The sequence below is a fragment of the Anomaloglossus baeobatrachus genome, chromosome 1, assembly GCF_048569485.1.
Source record: "Anomaloglossus baeobatrachus isolate aAnoBae1 chromosome 1, aAnoBae1.hap1, whole genome shotgun sequence".
Lineage (NCBI taxonomy): Eukaryota > Metazoa > Chordata > Amphibia > Anura > Aromobatidae > Anomaloglossus > Anomaloglossus baeobatrachus.
In genome coordinates this window covers 569001749-569021737 of record NC_134353.1, presented here as the reverse complement: position 1 = coordinate 569021737, position 19989 = coordinate 569001749, and the positions used below count along the sequence as shown (strand labels likewise).

The window sequence follows — 19989 nt, the reverse complement described above, 5'->3', positions numbered from 1 at the left end:
CAGTGCTTGAAAAAATTGATGGCCACACAAATTATTGCCACGTTGGGCACAATTTGTCCATTTTCACTTAGTGATGTACTCACTTTTGTTGCCAGCTGTTTTGACACTAATGGCTATGTGTTGAGGCCACACCAAATTTAAAGTGTTATACAAGCTGTACACTGACTACTTTACATCGCATCAAAGTAATATGTCTTCAGTGTTGACCTATCACAAAATGTAGTAAAATATTTACAAAAATGTGAGTGGAGTACTCACTTTTGTGATACACTATATATATATATATATATATATATATATATATATATAATCAATAGAAAATAATCTAAAAATAATTAATAGAGTGCTTACCAGTTAGAATTGCTTAACCTACCTCCTGTCTGCGTGATGACTTGAATTTCATTAGATAAAGGTCCATCCCCGACTGAAGTAAAGGCTAGGACCTTCACTGAGTAAGTTTTTTGAGGCACCAAGTTTCCTATAGTGGTAATTTGACTATCAGCTACATTATATTTTGTCCAACTATTAATATGTTGGGTAGGGTCCATAGTATAATAAACTCTATAGCCCTGTATCTGTCCATTGGGTTCCTCAGGTTCTTCCCACTGAACCAATATAGTGGTTGAGCTCAGCATGCGTGCCTGCACATTCCGAGGGGCACTAGAAGGGGCTTGTTCTGAAGTCCTTGTGGTGACTGGCTCGCTGGGTGGGCCTCGCCCTATGTTGTTCACAGCGACCACTCTGAACTCGTACTCTGAATATGGACTAAGGCCAGCAACACTATACCGCGTTGTAGCCACACCATCAATTTCTTTATACTGTTCTTCAGAATTCTTCGGTTTGTGCTGGATTATATAATAAGTTACAGGCTCAGGATTTCCAGAATCCCAGGTTAGTGTAATACTTGTAGCAGTGCTTTCTGTCACCACAGGAGTTCCAGGAGGCCTTGGTAAGGCTGTAATAAAAATGTAATGACTAGGTTAAGTACAATATTCCCTCCAAACAGGAAATTATATGAAAGCTTTGTTCAATGTAATATCAGTTCAATTGATATTTAGAATAAAAAGCAATGCTTCAAAAATATTTTTTTGTCCTAAATAACACAGTTTATTGCCTGGGTAAAGAAAATGGTAATGAATGAAAATTTGTCTTTTTTATGTCACAAAGGAAACTTATATGCAAAGGAAATTATATGCAAGAATTGTACATAACACATGTACGAGTAAAAATCAGAAACATGTGGGTGATACCGTATAATGTGGGAAGGTACGGCTTTCATTTGTTAATGTTTTTCAAGCTTTTGTTCCAATTCAAAGGACTAAAGGAAGGTATGGGTCAGGGAATGGGATCATTATAATTGGCTAATTATATTCTAAAGACAAGTACTACAGATAATGATCATTATCTGCTCTTATTACTAAACATTCATTAGGATAATGTGGAATGTTATGAGTATTTCAAATTATTTCAGTAAAAAACAACATATGACCACATTATTTGTAATATTTAACTTCTTATAGTAATTTATATGAAGGCTAAGACTGTCTATCGGGGATCTGGTAAATTCTCTGATGGGGCCCTGAAACTCCTCCAAGGCAACATGTCTTCCATTCACAGATTGCTACACACAGTGCACTTGCAGCCTAAACATCTTGAACACTTCCAAATAATATACTAGATAGTTTATGAAATAGGATTACCCAGTTTATTCTATATTTTTGAAGCAGAAATGGAAAGAGTTTGTTGGCTAAAACCATTGATTTTATTACAAACACATTTGTATAAAAAAAGTTGAAAACATACAAGATGACATACAGCAGGTGAAATAAGTATTAAACACACCATCAATTTTCTAAGTAAATATATTTCTAAAGATTTTATTGACATTAATTTCTCACCAGATGTCCATAACAATCCATCCAATCAACAAAGGCAAAGAAATTAAAAAAAAAAGATGTCCATAAATTACGTTTTGTGTAATAGTGAGAAATTACACAGGAAAAAAGTATTGAACACATAAAGAAAGAGAGGTGCAAGAAGCCATGGAAACTCATGACACTAGCTGAAATCTATCAGTAATCAGAAAGCAATTCTGCCACTTAGTGAAAAATAATATCAACTGGTTTAACTGATGGCTTATAAAAAGGAGTCTCACTACTGAGGTGCCACACAAGAAACATCTCATGATGGGTAAAACTAGTGAGCTATCTCAAGACATTCACAACCTTGTTGTTGCATAACGTACTGATGGCATTGGTTACAGAAGAATTTCTGAACTACTAAAGGTTCCGGTGTGCACTGTTAGGGACATAATCCAGAAGAGGATAAAATATTATTTCACCATAAACTGGAACGCCCCAGTGCTGCCTGAATGATTTCAAACAAAGTGCTGAAAATAATTATCAGAAAAGTTGTCCAAGGGCCAAGAACCACCTCTGGGGACCTACAGAAGAACTTGGAATCAGCAGGTACAATTATTTCAAAGAAAATAATAAGTAATACACTCAACGTCCATGGCCTGTATGCATGCTCACCATGCAAGACTCCACTGCTGAACAAAAAGCAGGCTCAAGTGTGTTTAAGGTTTGCTCAACAACATTTAGACAAGCCAGTAAAATACTCTGAGAATATAGTCTGCTGATTAGAGACCAAAATAAACTCTTTGGAAACCATAATACACACTGTGTTTGCAAGCCAAAAGGCACTGCATATCACACCAAAATACCAACACAACAGTGAAGATTGGAAGTGGGAACATCATGATATGGGGCTATTTGTCAGTATATGGCAAACTTCATATAATTGTAGGAAGGATGAATGAAGAAATGTACCGAGACATTTTAGATAAAAACTGGTAACATCTAGCAGGATGATGAAGATGAAACTAAGGTGGACATTTTAGCAAGACAATGATTCCAAACACACAGCCAAGAAAACTCTTATTTGGTTTCAGAGAGATAAAATAAAGCTCCTGGAATGGCTCAGCCAATCACTAGCCTTCAATAGAATATTTATGGAAGGAACTAAAGCTCAGAATTTATAGAAGGAGCCCATGGAACCTTCAAGATTTGAAGATTGTTTGAGTGGAAGAATTGGCCAAAATCACACCTGAGCCTATGTAGGTGACTAGTTTCTCCATACAGGAAGCATCTTGAAGCTGTCATCACCAACAAAAGCTTTTGTATAAAGGATTAAATAAACTTCAGTTGCTGTGTTCAATACTTTAATAATTTCCCTATGCAATTTCTCATTATCACACATCACTAAATTTATGGACATCTATGGTTATATATTTTTGTTTGTGAGGATTGAATGGGTTGTTACCAACATCTAGTGAGAAATTCATGTCAATAGCACCTTTAGGCCTTGTGCGCACACTACGTTTTTACCCGCGGTTTTACCCGCGGTTTTGCTGTAGAAATTTCTTGAGAAATGTTGGTAACCTTTCTGCAGACATTTCCCAGCAAAACCTATGGGAAAAAAAATAGCTGTGCGCACACTGCGTTTTTTTCTCAAGAACATTCTTTCTGCAGAATTTCTTGAGAAAATTTCTTGAGAAAATGTGCATGTCATGTCTTTTCCACAGGTACCTGCGTTTTTTTGCCATAGATAATGGTAAAAATCGCGGGGACCAACTTGCGGAAAATCTGCGGCAAAACCACGGGTGCAGTTTTACCGCGGTTTTTACCATGGGTGCGGGATTCTTTCAGGGGGTCCGTTTTTTTCTCAAGAAAAATGCACTTTCTAGTGCGCACATAGCCTTAGAAATATATTTACTTAGAAAATTGGTGACACGTTTAATACTTATTTCACTTGCTATACAAGATGATGATATAGAAGGGTTAATATGGTTTCTAAATGTTCTTCTTATCTCATATGCATGACTCTACATTTTTGTTTTGCTAAAACTTAAAGGTCATATGAACAATTAGTAAAGTTCAGCTCGAAGTTTTTTTTTTTTTCTTTTGCAATATCACATTGATCTGTAAATGGTATAAATAAACTGTACTTTGATGAAATAAACAGAAGAAATTGATCATGCCCACATGGATGCTGGTCTTTTCTCTCCGAGCGCTCGATCTTGATTAGGTCTGAAGAGGCCTAACTCAAGAGAACCTCACTGGTGATCCCATAAGCTGACTTGTGACAAAACAGAACAGCTACAACAGTTTGGCGCCCAACGTGGGGCCGTGGCCAACCAGCCTATTCGGAAGAAGTTTTGGGGACTCTTGAGACAGTGAAATTTCAGCTGCAGCAAGGTGAGAAGCTTTATTCTTACACTTCATTTCACTCTCTCTGATTTCCCGAATATTCTGGGTAAGGCTGTACACACGGTTCAAGAACTCTGGCATCACCAGTGAGTATTGTTTTTTTCATGCATGTCTGAATGAGAGTTGAAATATAGAGTAATAAGATAATCTGTTGTCCGTCCATTAACTGATTGCATAGAGTGCATAGCACGGAATTTGGGACAGTCTCTGTATAATTGCATTTGCTGTGTTGCTGTGTTTTGTGTTTTTGTGGCAATACTCTGGTCTAGGGATATGTGTTCATAAGTGGTTTCATATTAATGCCTAGATAAAGTAGGGAGGCAATAGGTTGTTGTATATTGATGAGAAGCCTCTGAATAACAAAGTGACAAGTAATTGTGATAAGAGACTTGGTGAAATAATATGTATGTATAAGTCTAATGGTTATATGTCATACTGTGGACTGTGAAAAGATGTTCCGGTTGTGAAATGTCACAGGGCATAGCCATATAGAGTATTTGAGTGGATACCTGACATATGTATTTTTTCCCATCAGTATCAAGAGCGGTTTAGATAATTTTATTTGCATGTGAGGTTAACTGATCCTTGGAAGGTGTATTGTTACCTATGCTTCTGGAATCAATGAATGAGTAAGACAAGTGGTCCTGGGATCTGTCCTTATAGTGAGATATTGTGTGTTTCTTCCCCTCAAAATGGGGATGAAGGTTTTATAGTAAAGTAGAATATTAGTGCTGTGAAGGTATATAAGTGGTCTCAATTTTCTGCAGGGATTGTGTATTATACCAGTGGGTATTAGGATTGTGTTTTGGAAGCTGAATCTGAACGAGATAAGACTCTTGCTAAACAAACTGTGCGCTGGCTGACATTCTTTTGGGAGGGGTCAAGTGAACAGCTGCGCGATTTTCTGCCCTCTGTGAGAAGTCAGCTCTGTTAATTGTTTTGGTTTAACTCTTACGTTTGTTGCTGAAATACTTTGTAAAGGACCAGCATGGAGTAGCCAAACTGCACACATCAGGTCAAGTGGGTTAGAGAGCCGTGTGGCCTTCCCACTTACATGGAGGTGGTCTAGCAGGTGAGAGGACTATCACACCTGGTCCTTCCTGCTTTAGTCATCTGGTCTATTGGGTGAGAGGTGTTTTTTAACCCTTCCCAATACGCCCTACAAGTGTAGCAGGTGAGAGTGAATGCTGATTGAGCCTTCTTGCTACCACTTGAGAGCCCATTCTGACTTGCCAGGAGACGTGTGGCCTGTTAACAAGGTTCAGGGACACTGAGAGGGCATTTGCAGAAAGGTGGGCTGTGTGGGAATAAGTTGAAGCCATGGGCAACTTGTTCAGTGTGCAGCGTGGGGCTCCAGCAGGATCCAAAACAGCCAAACAGATAGTGCAAGAAAGAGAAGGCAAGGAAGCAGTGAAAAATGTCAGACCGATACTCAAAAAGGCAGACATGCCAGAGTACGGATGTTTGGATGTTGAGAAATGGCACAGATTCAGGGAAGAAAAGAGAGGTTGGATAAAAGACAAGAGGGTAGAGCAACAAGTAAATAAATGGTGTCGTGTGGCTGAAGAGGTGCAGCATTGTGGATATAAAGAGACCACAGCGGGAGATAAGGTGTATTATGAATGTTTTAATGCACCAAAAGCAGGAATTGTGACTGCTACCGCCCCCCCTTCTCATAAGCAGAAACCCAGACCAGATGAATGGACTTGTAAACATTGTAGTCAGAAAAACCCAGACTGGAGAGGTACTTGTGCTACATGTAATGTTACTCGCCCTAAGCGGATTGCACTAAATCCTGTTCGAACCAGATCACATGTGATGACAGAGGACGCTGACACTGAGACAGAGGTAGTGAAGGAATTGAGTTTTGCGGAGGAAGCTGACGGTGAGGAAAGGAAAGAACACGCTGGGACCAGTACAAAAAAATCAGATACATCCCGACCGAGGAAGGTCACAAGAATCAGACAGACACAGGAATATTACCCCTGGAGCCCCTCTGACCAGCTAGCTATGTTGAAACAGTTACCTGACCCTGAAAACCAACCTTTCCCATTTTACAGGCAAATACAGACAATACAGGTGACTTATAAATGCACTTGGGCAGACCTCGAGAGTTTGGTGACTGCAAAAGCAGGTGACGTGCTGGGACACATAATTAAGACGCATACTGATGTGATGAAGGAGCAATCATGGGTCATGGACGTTGAGTCTGAGAGGTCTGGAATGACGTACTGTGAGGCATTGAAAGGATGGGCTACAAAGAAACAAACAGAGCAGTCTGTACTGATGACTGACGTGACACAGCAAAAAGGGGAGAGTATAGAGACGTACTTTGGGAGGTTACAGCTGAAGTGGACAGACATGGGGTACAGTGCAAGAAACGACCTTGATATCAAAATATTGGTGAATGCATTCATTGACGGTATGAATAAGTTTTTACGAGAAGCAGTACAGACAGCCAGACCTGAGTGGAGAAACATGGACCCAACAGACCTTCTGCAAGTAGCTAAGGGGGTTGAACTGACAAAATGCAAGCGACCAGTTATGTATGCTAGAGCACAAGGAAGACAGTGGAAACAGAGGGGGGGGGCACCAGGTGACCGAGCGACCGTACAGTGCTGGAATTGTGGACAGAATGGACATTATGCCAGACAGTGCAAAAACTCCAAAAAGGAGAGTGAGCAGACTGATTTCCCTCCTCCCTTGCCTCTGACCTAGGAAACTGGCAACCCAGTGACAAATGTGTACCCTGTTTTCGTTCCCTCAGGACCTGGTCCCACCTTACTTACGACCATAACCATGCCAGGGGGGAAAGAGGCAGAATTTTTAATTGACACTGGGGCAGCCGGCACTGTGGTACATAAAGACCTGATAAAGCCAGATATGATCACTGACGAGACTGTGGAGTGTGTTGGGGTGGAGGGATTGGTGTCTGAAACTCCCTTGACAAAACAGATGAAGCTGAGATTACAAGATAGCCAGGAAATTCTCACAAAGCTTATTGTTAGTGAAAACACTCCTATGAATTTGCTGGGGGCTGATGTGTTAAGTGCTATCCAGGCTACCATACAATACACCCCAGAAGGTATTACAGTCACAAGTCCCCTCTCTGACAAACACTTGTGCAAGATTGCAGCAATGGTGTACATGTCCAAATCTGCGAGAGTGTCCGATACCAGAACTAGTGAAGACATAGCAATGCAACAAGTTCCAGACATTGTATGGGCAAAGGGAAAAACTGATGTTGGTCGGCTTCCTATTCCCCCAGTCATGATAAAATTAAAAGAAGGCTCCACTCCTCCTTGTTTAAAACAGTATCCCTTAAGTCCAGCCAAATCAATGGCCCTGACCAGAGATATAAGAGAATATGTGGAAGCAGGGGCTCTAGTACAAAGGTCCTCCCCCTGTAACACTCCCTTGTATCCAATCAAGAAAAAAGGGCCCAAAGGTTCCCCTGACACGTACAGAATGGTGCATGATTTGAGAGCTGTCAATGCTGTCACTGAGAGTGTAACACCAATTGTTCCAAACCCACATACCTTACTGTCACAAATCCCAGGGACCTCCAAATGTTTTACAGTAATTGATTTGGCAAATGCCTTTTTCTCAGTGCCTCTACACCCTGACTGTCAGTATCTTTTTGCCTTCACACATGAGGGGAAACAGTACCTGTGGACAGTCCTCCCGCAAGGAGGAATGAATTCACCTACCATTTATTCTACAGCTATGGCAGGAATTCTGGAGCAGTGGCAACCGCCTCATCCACAGGTTACGCTATTGCAGTACGTGGATGACCTTTTGCTCTGCTGTCCAGACCAGACGTCCTGCAAGGAAGCCACAATTTCTTTGTTGTGTTTTCTGGCAGAGAATGGTTGCAAAGTTTCACGTGAAAAATTACAGTACTGTAAGCAAAAGGTAACATTTTTGGGTCACTGTATCTCTGAAGGTACGAGACACCTGACTGAGGAGAGAAAACAAGCAGTCCAAAATCTCTCCTTACCCAGGTCCCACCGGCAACTGCGCACCTTTTTGGGCTTAGTGTCATACTGCAGGCCTTGGATAAGGTCTGCCTCGCAAATGATGCAACCCCTCTATGATTGTCTGTCATCTGACCCCTTTGACCTCACTCAGGAAGCTATTGATTCCTTTCATTCCCTTAAACTACTCATTGTATCTGCCCCAGCCCTGGGTATTCCAAATTACGATCAACCATTTTTCTTGTTTTGCACAGAACAGGGAGGGCATGCGACAGCCGTCCTCACACAGCAACATGGTGACAAACAAAGACCAATAGCTTACTACTCAGCGCGATTGGACCCAGTTGTCAGAGGGTCACCCACGTGTGTCCGTGCTGTAGCGGCTGCTGCAGTACTGCTAGGGAAAGCTTGCGAGATCACATTGACATTTCCCTTAACAATTTACTCCCCGCATGACATTCATGCTATACTTGTGCAAGTCCAACCAAAACACCTGTCTATGGCCAGACAGCTCAGACTTGAATGTGCCCTTCTGATTCCTGAGTATGTCACCCTCAAGAGGTGTAATGTTCTGAATCCAGCCACCCTTTTGCCAGTAGATTCAGAAAAGGGGGAATTGGTGACAATGGTAGCAAGTGAGGATGAATACTTTGACATGACGCACGAGCATGACTGCATAGAGCTGATGAGTCAGGAGACAGCAGGTTTTCCACATGTCTATGATACACCTATTACTAATGCAGATTTTGAGTTTTTTGTAGATGGCTCCAGATACCACCTGGATGGGAGATTCTACACTGGATATGCAGTAGTATCCTCGCATGAGGTAATCCGAGCTGAACCACTCCCGCCGCACATGTCCGCGCAGGAGGCGGAGCTAACAGCGCTCATTGAGACGTGTAGAGCGGGGTCAGGTAGGAAAATTAATGTTTATTCAGACTCAAAGTATGGATTTGGGATCTGTCATGATTTTGGCCCTATCTGGAGAAGTAGAGCTTTTCTTACGTCAGCTGGTAAGCCTATTAAAAATGCAGAATTGGTAAAACAGTTAATGGAGGCACTAATGTTACCAGTCCAGGTTGGCATCATTAAGGTGAAAGCACACACAAAAGGTGACTCACTGGAGGTAGCGGGCAATAGAAGGGCGGATGCGGCTGCGAAAGCAGCGGCAAAGAGGCCTAGGGATCAGAGGATAGTGGCAGGGAGCCAGCAAGTCCCAGCCACAGTGAGTCTGGATGTCCTGAAATCCCTCCAGCATCAGGCTGCCCAAACAGAGAAGGAACACTGGGGGAAAATGGGAGCTGGGCTGAACTCGAATGGAGTATGGGAAAGTAAGGACAGGTTGTGTTTACCAAGGTCCCTGTTCCCTATGATGGCACAAGCAACACATGGCCCCACTCACGCCTCAAAAAGTCACATGTGTAACCAGGTGAATGCCTTCTGGATCGCTCCTGGCTTCAGTTACGTAGCCTCCAAACACGTACAATCCTGCATTATCTGCGCACAACACAACCCAGGTAAAACAGTAAAAGTCCCTAAGAAAGCAACACCCAAACCGCTCTATCCGTTTCAACGACTGCAGATAGACTACATACAACTACCCAAGGTAGGAGTGTATGAATACGTCCTGGTATGTGTAGATCTCTTCTCAGGATGGGTTGAGGCCTATCCAGTAAAATGTGCAAATGCTAAAACAACTGCAGAAAAACTGATGAAGGAACTAGTCTGTCGGTATGGCATCCCAGAAGCCATAGAAAGTGACAGGGGTACACACTTCACTGGAGAAATAATGAGGGACATTATGCAGGCCCTGGGAATAGAGCAGGCATTCCATACCCCTTATCATCCACAGAGCAGTGGAAAAGTAGAGAGATTAAACGGGACACTTAAACTAAAAATTCAAAAGGCCATGGCAGAGACAGGAAAGAATTGGGTAGAGTGCTTATCCCTGGCACTCTTTTCAGTCAGACACACTCCAAATAGGAAGACAGGCTTGTCTCCTTTTGAAGTCCTTTTTGGTAGTGCCCCAAAAACAGGTCTCTACTTTCCACAAGTGTTACAGATGCAACACGGCACTATGACAGCCTACGTCCAGGCCTTACAGGAAAGACTTAATGTGGTGCATAAACATGTCTTTTCATCCATTCCAGATCCCAATGCAAGTGCAGATGTGCATCAGCTGAATCCAGGTGATTGGGTGGTCGTGCGCAGACACGTGAGAAGGAGCCTAGATCCACGCTTTGATGGCCCATTCCAAGTCCAGCTGACCACATCCACCTCAGTGAAACTTGAGGGAAAACCCACCTGGATCCACGCCAGTCACTGTAAAAAGGTCACTCCACCGGCAGAATGACAGTCTTGCTAATTATCCTGCTAGGTGTAGCAGGGTTGTTGCAACAAACAAAGACACTGAGCGAACTTTTTAATACGGACTGGGATAATAAACTCATTCGCCACCATATTTCTCTTACTGAGGACATGGAGGGAGAAAAGCCAAAAGACTGTTGGATCTGCACACACAGTCCTATTTCTTCAAAGACTATGCCTTATTTAGCCTTACCTCTGGAACCACAGGAGGTATTGGTACCAGACTGTATACACAATGAAACCTGGACTCAATCTAGATTTTTGGGAGAAGATGTACCTCGTGATGTATCTGCTACATTGACTATAGTTGGATGGGTCACTAAACCCTGGTTCCAGCTAAATATCACTCGACCCGATGGATACTCGTGGTGGATGGAATACGATTCAGACATGGGCATAATTGCCAAAATAAAGACTAAGATTCCTCATTCGGGCCCCATTCCCCATGATGGATTATGGTTCAGTCTTCAATACAATGGTGTTGGAAATTGTGGAGAAGACAATAACTGTTTCTATATACATACACATGACTCAACCAAGGACAATGAGACAGTATATCAGAAGGGTATTGAGGGCTGTACATCATCATTTATTAGACGGACTTTTAGGAGGGAGCGGGGTAGCTGTATCTCGGGTATGACCGGAAAACAAATGAACAATACGTGGTGTGCTCAAAGTCATGAAGGGGCTTCTGAATCTGCTTTATTGTGTACAAAGTCAAACTCACTTTTGTATTTTCCCAGAGGGAGTGTTTTTGGTTTGTGGGAATCGTGCTCACAAGTGGGTGAGCCCTGACATGAGAGGGGTCTGCACACTTGCCAGACTTACACCAGCCACTTTCATAGTTCCTCATAGTGAAGTAGATGTAGCAGCTGTCCCAATTCATACCTTGTATAAACGAGCAGCAGATAATAAACCCCGGCCAAATGGTAGGCCTCATGTAGTAGAATTGGGAAAAGCAAATAAGGTATTTAGTGCTATTTTCATACACCCTTTCTTAATGCAAATGTGGGACAAGCTAGTAGAGTCCACTGACTACCTGGATGATCAAATTTTTCGGGTTCTTGAGATTCTAAATGCTACCAATGCTATACAAAAACAATTAATTGTAGTCACTAACCAGCATACTATAGTGCTAGACTTTGTGACAGCAAAAGACGGCGGAATGTGTCAAATAATTGGTCCTGCCTGTTGCCATTACATTGACCCTGCAGGCAACCTCCAGGTTAGAGCAGATATACAGAAAACAAGTGAACTTAGGGATAAATGGTTAAAAGAGCACGATGCCAACAAGGACTCCTGGTGGGGAAATACATTTTCTTTTATGAATCCAGCCAATTGGTTTAAAGGCATAGCAGGTTGGGTTTCTGGCATTATACAAACCTGTATGCAAATATTGTTGTTCTGTCTACTGCTTTATATAGCTGTAAAAACATTGATATATGCATTACCTAAACTATTGAATAATGTATGTTCTAAGAGTCCCAGCATTGAACCCTCTGTAGTTTACTACGGACCCCAAATGGCCTCTGCTGACCGGGAGTAGGTGTCCACACTGAGGGTGGATGGGTGAAGTGGTAGGAAGACCCCTCATGGGTACTAGGCCCATGAGCCAGCAGCTCCTGTTTGGACGCCTACTGACCGTGTAGTGAAGGTTATACCATTTACAAAAGGGGGAAATTGATATAGAAGGGTTAATAGTTTCTCTTTTTCTTTATTAAAGATTTATTGTTATTAGTAAGTATATCTGATGGTAGTTCATAGTCATTATGGAGCCTACGGAATAAGAGACAGACTCAAGGATTATTATGGTTTCTAAATGTTCTTCTTATCTCATATGCATGACTCTACATTTTTGTTTTGCTAAAACTTAAAGGTCATATGAACAATTAGTAAAGTTCAGCTCGAAGTTTTTTTTTTTTTCTTTTGCAATATCACATTGATCTGTAAATGGTATAAATAAACTGTACTTTGATGAAATAAACAGAAGAAATTGATCATGCCCACATGGATGCTGGTCTTTTCTCTCCGAGCGCTCGATCTTGATTAGGTCTGAAGAGGCCTAACTCAAGAGAACCTCACTGGTGATCCCATAAGCTGACTTGTGACAAAACAGAACAGCTACAACAATGACAATAATTAGTATGTTGGTAACCAGGAAGTGGATAGAATGAGTAATAGAGGTACATACTGTATAATTTTTCAATTTTCAATATGTAAAAATATAGAAAAGGAACCAGGCCTAAGGGAAACGGACACTATTATAAGTACTAAACACAATGAGGTTCATGTAGTTTTGGTGCATTATAACACTGGCAAGTGCGATTTTTGCCACAATATAACAGGTGTATAGGAATATTTTGGGGATTTTGCATTTATTTGTCCATTGTGTGTACTATTTATTGGCTTTTGTTTTTACAGTATTCACTGTGTGCTAAAAGTGACCAAGTAGTATTTTTTTTGTGTTCCACATTGTTCGTGTTGGACAAGCAATTGTAAATATGTGGGCTTTTAGCAAAAAAGTTAATTAACATTATTGGGAACTGGAGGTGATTGAAATGTATTTTTTTTACTTTTTAACATTTTCTTCTCCAGGGAACTTTAACCTCTGGTCACAGGTAGAATACACTGTAATATGTCTGTATTTCAATTTTCGCACATTTGCAATTGCCTATGAAGCCCTGCCGAATATGAAACCCTGACTGTTCATCAGAGCTCCACTATGGCATGGCAGGTGATTGGGGTGACGAAAGGGCCTCCAACAACAGGCCTAACAACCTAAATGCCGTGGTTAATATTAATTGCAGCAACTAAGGAAGTAAAGTGCATAGATCAGAGCTAGCTCCAACAGCTGTCGTTACTGGCAGGAATCGGCTGTAGAATAGCCATCAACCAACAGGCATGAAGTGGGCTTAGCACCTGAGCCAGCTCCATAAATTGGTACTCCATATGTGAAGGATATTATTTTTATATGGCAGTATAACAATTATTATTTAACATGTTTAGCACAATGCAATGATAAAACGTTGTATTTTATCTAAAGTTCTACTATGTATATGAGAAAAACAAATCATAATGTTAGGAGTGTGAAATCACAAATAAAGCTCATTACCTTTAACAGTTATCTGTGCTATTGCTTCTATAACACCAAGAGTAGACATTGCAACACAGGTATAATTAGCCGATTGCCTGACATCGGTAAGCTCCAGTACATTCCTGCCAATTGGCATATCATCCTCAGGAGTTAAATCTTCAGCACCCAGCATCCATTTCACATAGGGCATTGGTGACCCTACTGCAACGCAAGTGATATTGACACTTCCACCAGGCATGATCTCGTGATTTGTGGGAGGGATAGAAAATCTTGGAGCAATTCGTCGAACTGGACAAAATAAAAAAGGCTGAAATAAGTACAACACAGCTCATGGGGAATAGACGCTATCATTCTTTAGACATGCACGTTACAAAGACACATTTGAAGAAAACAATTTGCATCACATTGATCATGTATACAGCTAGTGCATACACATTGACTTTTCTAAATGCAACATTTTAATTCAAGACATATAACATACATTTACTTACACCTATCAGGCCCCAACAAGTTACCAACTACTGAACAAAACACAAACACCATGCAAATACATATGTATATATTTTTACGTTCTATATACATACATATTCAATAAAAGAACTGGTGAATTGCCAGCATGCTCATGTTACACAGTCTCAGGTGTTGAGTGCCTCCAGTTGTGATCCATTGTGACTAGCCACATTGTCACATCACAGCCCTGGCGCACATATACAATGTGCTGAAAGTAATGGCTCACTTTCAGACTTCAGAGTGAATGCAACTCACTGTACAAATCTTATATACTGAAACAGATACCAAAATATGTAGCGCAACATATCATTATAGTAAACAAGGCAAAGCCAGTTCGATCGAATACTGGACTGGGTCATGCATGCAAGCAAATGACTGAGGTCTAGGCAACCATGCTATGGGATTTTATACAAATAAGTCACACATATAATCATGTATGATTTTTTTTTTCTGCCTGTCTGTCTGTCTGTCTGTAGATCCTGTATATCTGCACTGAAACAATAAAAGGGGACATATGGGGGTTGTACACAACTAAAGAGTTGGGATTTTGAAATAAGGAGGAGAACACAAGGGGGGAAGTATAAGATTAGGCTGAAGTTGTTAAAATGTCACTATGGCTGTGAGTGTGCTGAAAAGAGGAGTATGGCAGGGGAACATTCACAGTTTAGTTACATACAAGTTCTAGGAAAAGCAACAGCTATTCGATTAATAGTAAAGGAGATATCTGATATGTAAATTAGGGGGTCAACTAGGAGGTTAATTGTATTTTCAACAAGCATTTGCAAAATCTACACTAGTAAGCAAAAAGACACAAATGTTCCTGCTTCAACTATTCAACTCTTTCGTTATTACATCACAGTAGATCAATGTTCAATTTATCCGTCATGGCACGTATTTCAAAAATGGAATTGATTTTTACATTTTTATAGTCTGATTTTGGTGAACATTTCCCATAGTGACCGGCATATAGAAATACAGATCATGTCACAAGATATCTGAGATCTAGTTGTGCAAAAAACTTTCTGACATACAGTATGTTTGATATTAAAAAAAACAAAACTGAAAATAATATAAACATATACCCTGCTGTAACTAATTAAAAGCATAATGCGTATATATAAACATAGGGTAATAGTAAACACTATTTTTGATCAAGAAAGCGAAAGCCATCCCACCATATTATTTTCAGTTTAGTTTTTTTTATATCTTATGGCCAGTATGAACATGAGCTTACAAGCTGCATGTATACCAACTTATACTCCGGCTCACTTTTTTGTATCCATATGTTTGATATTTGTCTAAATCGATAGACAGGTAATTTACCTATGGTGGTAGTATTCAGAAAGAAAAAAAATAAAAAAAATCCTGGTGGCACCTAGCCGTATTTCTCGCCAGTCCTCATTTTCCAATGTCTGGTCTACAAACTTGAGTTTAGGGGGGAGTCGGGATCACACAAATGTGGGAGCCCGGGACGTCTCTGCTGTGCTTCGATGCCCTGTTTATAAATAAACAACTCCATTTTTATTCTTTTTTTATTGGAGTTTTTCACGATAATGTCATCAGTTTGCGCAGTGCACTAAAACACTGGCAATTTTCCGCTTGGAAACATTTCTCCATATCTAGGGATAGGAACAAGATACCCTGGGCACTTTACATACACAACATCTCCCACATTGCATTTATGTGGAAATGTAGTGCAGGAAAATAAGGTGACAACGTAGAATGATGGAAGCTTCATATAACACTATCAATTCTTATCCAGTCAATAATTAACTTTGCTAGTCTACTGCTGTTTTAGAAAAAGTAGAAGTTTTAAAAAGTTTTAAAAATATTTTTTCCATGAGCCAAAAGACTATATACCATATTGGATAAAAAATAATTTTCCCCCCAACAAGCCATTGTTCTTTGTAAAGATTCCTAAATGGGACAGGTAGTCGCCATGATGACAGATGACCCCCCACTGTTTTGGAGTATATCAGACATAATTCTAATATGTTAAGAAATAATAAGTGTGATTAGCACAATTTCTTATTACAAATAATGAATTTGTTAGTGCCATGTGTTAGGTGGCGTCCACAAAACGCATCTTTTGCGATTGCGGAAAAAAGAAAACACACTACGGCCACAACGTATAGATGGAGCCTCAGTGATGTGATTGTATCAGTGAATAATTGAAGAGGTAATTGTTTAATGGTCTTGTGGAAGGTATGGCAGGCAGGAGTGTAGGGTGAAATAGCAAGCACGTTATATACGTAGAAGACGAGCAAAAACTACACATGCAAAGATACAGTTCTAATATAGCTCCAAATTAAACATCACAATATAATGCATTCCCATGCCCAACTGATCCATTCGATATGCCATATGCAATCTATTAATTACTATGCATCACAAGCAGTATAGGCAGGCATCTAATAAATAAAAGAAGAGTTTATCCAAGGTTGCCATGCACTCAAGATCATTCTCACATGCATCACGATTAGATTACGGCAAGCATAAAAAGCCAAACTGGAGCATCAATTGCCAAAATTTTACACTAAACGTAAGAAAAAAAAATGAATCAAAAAAACTAAACTAAAAAAAAAAATCACAATGCAGCTACATTCATTTCATTTGTATTCTTTGTTATTGTTGAATTAATATTTTTGTAAGGTGGGTAAAAAGTAAAAAACACACCAACCTTCTCGCAGCTCTGAGGGATGTAGGGGTTTGATGCAGAACACAATGAAATGAGGAAAGGAGAAAAACAAGGGAAACACAGAGAGAGTAAAAAGGCCATATCAAGGCTTTCAACTGCTTTTTGAACATCTTTTACATGTGACACCTCCCTAATCTTCAATATATACGTTAGCATTTCTCCAGCTTAGAAACAATAGCTAGCCATTTATTTTATATTTTTTTTTTTTTTTTTTCTTTTTAAATTTAAGGATTTGTTTCGGCAAGAGACCTCTGTGTTGCGGTAATTCAACTTATTTTTTTTTTAGACATTAAACAGTTATAGTTTAAGAATATATTTGTTTTAGCTAGGTATGTTCCTAAAACTGTTAACACTACAGGAATGAGTTGACCGTACATTTATTACGCTTCATTCTTCTTCTTTCAAACAAAGGGTAGAATTGCCGATTTTTAGTTTTTATACGAAGTTACACAAGCAACATATTGCCAGCCTTCGGTGAAATCTTAGCCTTAAAATAAAACATAGATTTCAACCGTAATTCATCTATTTTAAGAAAAAGAGACTATCTTTGCAGAAGAATAGTCAGTTCATTGCTGTAGTGGATGGGATAACATTTACAATTAAGTATGTAAAATTAATAAAAACAAAAATACAAAGAAAAGAAGGAGAGTAGTAAAATAAGTGAGATGAATATACAATTATGCTCATAATGCCGTTTAAGGTTAGAAGGTTATCCACTACAAACGCTAAAGCAACATCAGTATTTGTATCCATCGTGATGCTTTCACTGTCATCTGCAATTCAGGAGAACATCAAACTATAAATTCAAGATTAATCCTATTTGTATACCAAGGAGTAGACACATTAAAAAAAAAAAATTAGAGCACTCCAAAAATAAATGCAATGCACGCAACTTAATGCAGGACAAAAGTTATTATGTAAAAATACTTACAACCCTCTGGCAATGACCTAAACTTTCTTATATTTTCCAAATTTATTGAGTCAGTTGTTGTCCACTTTTTTATTTAACTTCGAACATCCTGAAAATAATAGCCCCGTTGCCCACAGAATGTAGACACCAGGGGTTTATCATTCCTACCTCTTACATATAGATTTGCCGGAGCCGAATACCGTGTCCCAGCACTGTTGGTTGCAACACACTCATATTTTCCTTGGTCGGCTTCTTCACTCTGCTCAATTTGTAGTGCACCTGTTCAGATATAAAATACACAGCCAAAAAAAAGTCAGATACTTGTCTTTTATGTCTAGACATCCCCAATTTTCCATCAGTAACACAGAAAACCCCGAATAGGAAGGTCCATTCAACGTCGATTCTTGCTAAGCGCTACAGATAAAAAGTAATGCAATGGTAAAATAAACATTTCATGTCATCAATTGTTACTATTATATAAGAAAACAAATCACATATACAACAAGCAATTTTTATTATTTTTTTAAGGAAATCAATTTTTCAAATTTAATTAAAATGGAAATGAGTGAAACTGCTTCAAGGAAGTATGGCTTTGGAATATAACAAAATATTGAATATTTTGTCATTGTTGAATTTTATATTTTTAGATAAATAATCTTAAGTAATTTGTTTTTTTTTTAAATATAAACTGTGATACAGTTTTGAAAGTTTTAAATTTTGGAAAGCCAAAATATTTTAAATTTTGGGATAGCCAAATTAAGCAGCAATAAGAAAAATGCTGCATGGTTAAAAAAGTAAAAAAAGAAAAAAGGGTTGTTTTTTTTCATTAATTTTCCAAATCAATAAAAATATAGCTCGATTTTATTTCAAGAAACAGATCTTCTGTTAAGACATGCAGGTTCTAAAGAAAGACAGTTTGATACAACTTACAAGGTAAGAAATGTATGCTGGAAAACAAAGAGCAGTTGAATTAGAAAATAAAAGGTATAAAACAATGGCTACTGCCAAGACCAGAAGAAGTCAACCAATCACTGCTTGAGGTCCTCAGTAGGCCCCTAAGACACCCATCAAAATCCACAGGTGGGATTAGCAGTGTGGTGTCACAAAACCCAAGAAAAAAAAAAAGAAAAAACAAGAAAAGTAGTAAACATTGAGTCAGTATATTGAAAAACATTACTATAAACATATCACTAAAATAGAAAGTTATAAACCTGATGTTTCCAGCGCCTGGAGAACTGATGATCCAAAAAGTCAATGAAGAGATTCAAGAATTTTCAGTAAGAGGGAAAAACCATTATAGTATATGAATTTGCAAGAGGAAAATATGAAGTTTGGTTTAAATTTTGCTACAAGAAAAAAAATTGAAAAAAGAAGAAAAAATAGAAGAACAGTTACAAGACCAAAACAAAAAAAACATCTCTGAAATACAAGATCAAAAAGTTGACTCCTGGTTGCCATCTGCATGTCTTCAACTGTTCCCTAGACCAAGTGGCATAGGTCCAGACCAAGAACAGCTAAGGAAGAAAAAATGATTTTTTTTTTTCTCTCCAATCAATCGGACAAAAAATAAGAAAAAAAAAAAGAAAAAAAAAGAAGAAGAAGAAAAAGAAGAAGAAAAAAAGAGGGACACATGGAAAGCTGTGACTGGGCTTTGGCCAAGAGACCTTGATATGCTTTCTTTGAAGCATATCACAAACTAAAATTGTTGTGTTAAATAAAATAAATGGATGAATAAGACACATGATCAAGTAGTAAAATAATATAAATAAAATTTTCTTTTTTTTTAAATGATAAAAAACAGATACAAGTATGATGGAAATACAAAAAAAAGAATGAATAAGATCATTCTGTGACTCTTAGTTCTTAGTCTTACCTCTTATTGGTGTACCACCTGGGTGGATAATATGAATGCAAATAAGATTAAAAAGAAGAATCATTAGTACCAGAAGAAGGAGGTGTAGGACTTGGAAGAAGAATTCAATCAGATTTACAAAATAGAAAAGGATAACAGGAATAAATTGAATAAAGGTAATAGGTCCTAAGTGCTACTGCCCGGTAGGATAAAGAGCCAAGGACCCAAAATGGCACTGAACTCCGCTAACTAGTACAGACATATCAGTAAGTAGGGGGGCAATTATTATAATATCTTTAATACATCGGAA

At 39.1% G+C, this 19989-nt stretch overlaps 1 protein-coding gene across 48 annotated transcripts in view; it reads right to left on the bottom strand.

Moving 5' to 3' along the window:
* PTPRD (protein tyrosine phosphatase receptor type D) overlaps positions 1–19989 on the bottom strand; it is a 507941-nt gene that overhangs the window by 193431 nt on the left and 294521 nt on the right. For 22 of the 48 annotated variants that reach the window (XM_075317015.1, XM_075317121.1, XM_075317166.1 and 19 more), the window contains exons 6-10: positions 19701–19718; positions 17996–18106; positions 16900–16911; positions 13728–13997; positions 374–955 (exon numbers count right to left, since the gene is read on the bottom strand). In XM_075317015.1, coding sequence (XP_075173130.1) covers positions 374–955; positions 13728–13997; positions 16900–16911; positions 17996–18106; positions 19701–19718 — 993 coding nt within the window. The remainder of the gene's footprint in view (positions 1–373; positions 956–13727; positions 13998–16899; positions 16912–17995; positions 18107–19700; positions 19719–19989) is intronic. The other 26 variants (XM_075317105.1, XM_075317113.1, XM_075317234.1 and 23 more) reach the window with 3 other exon arrangements.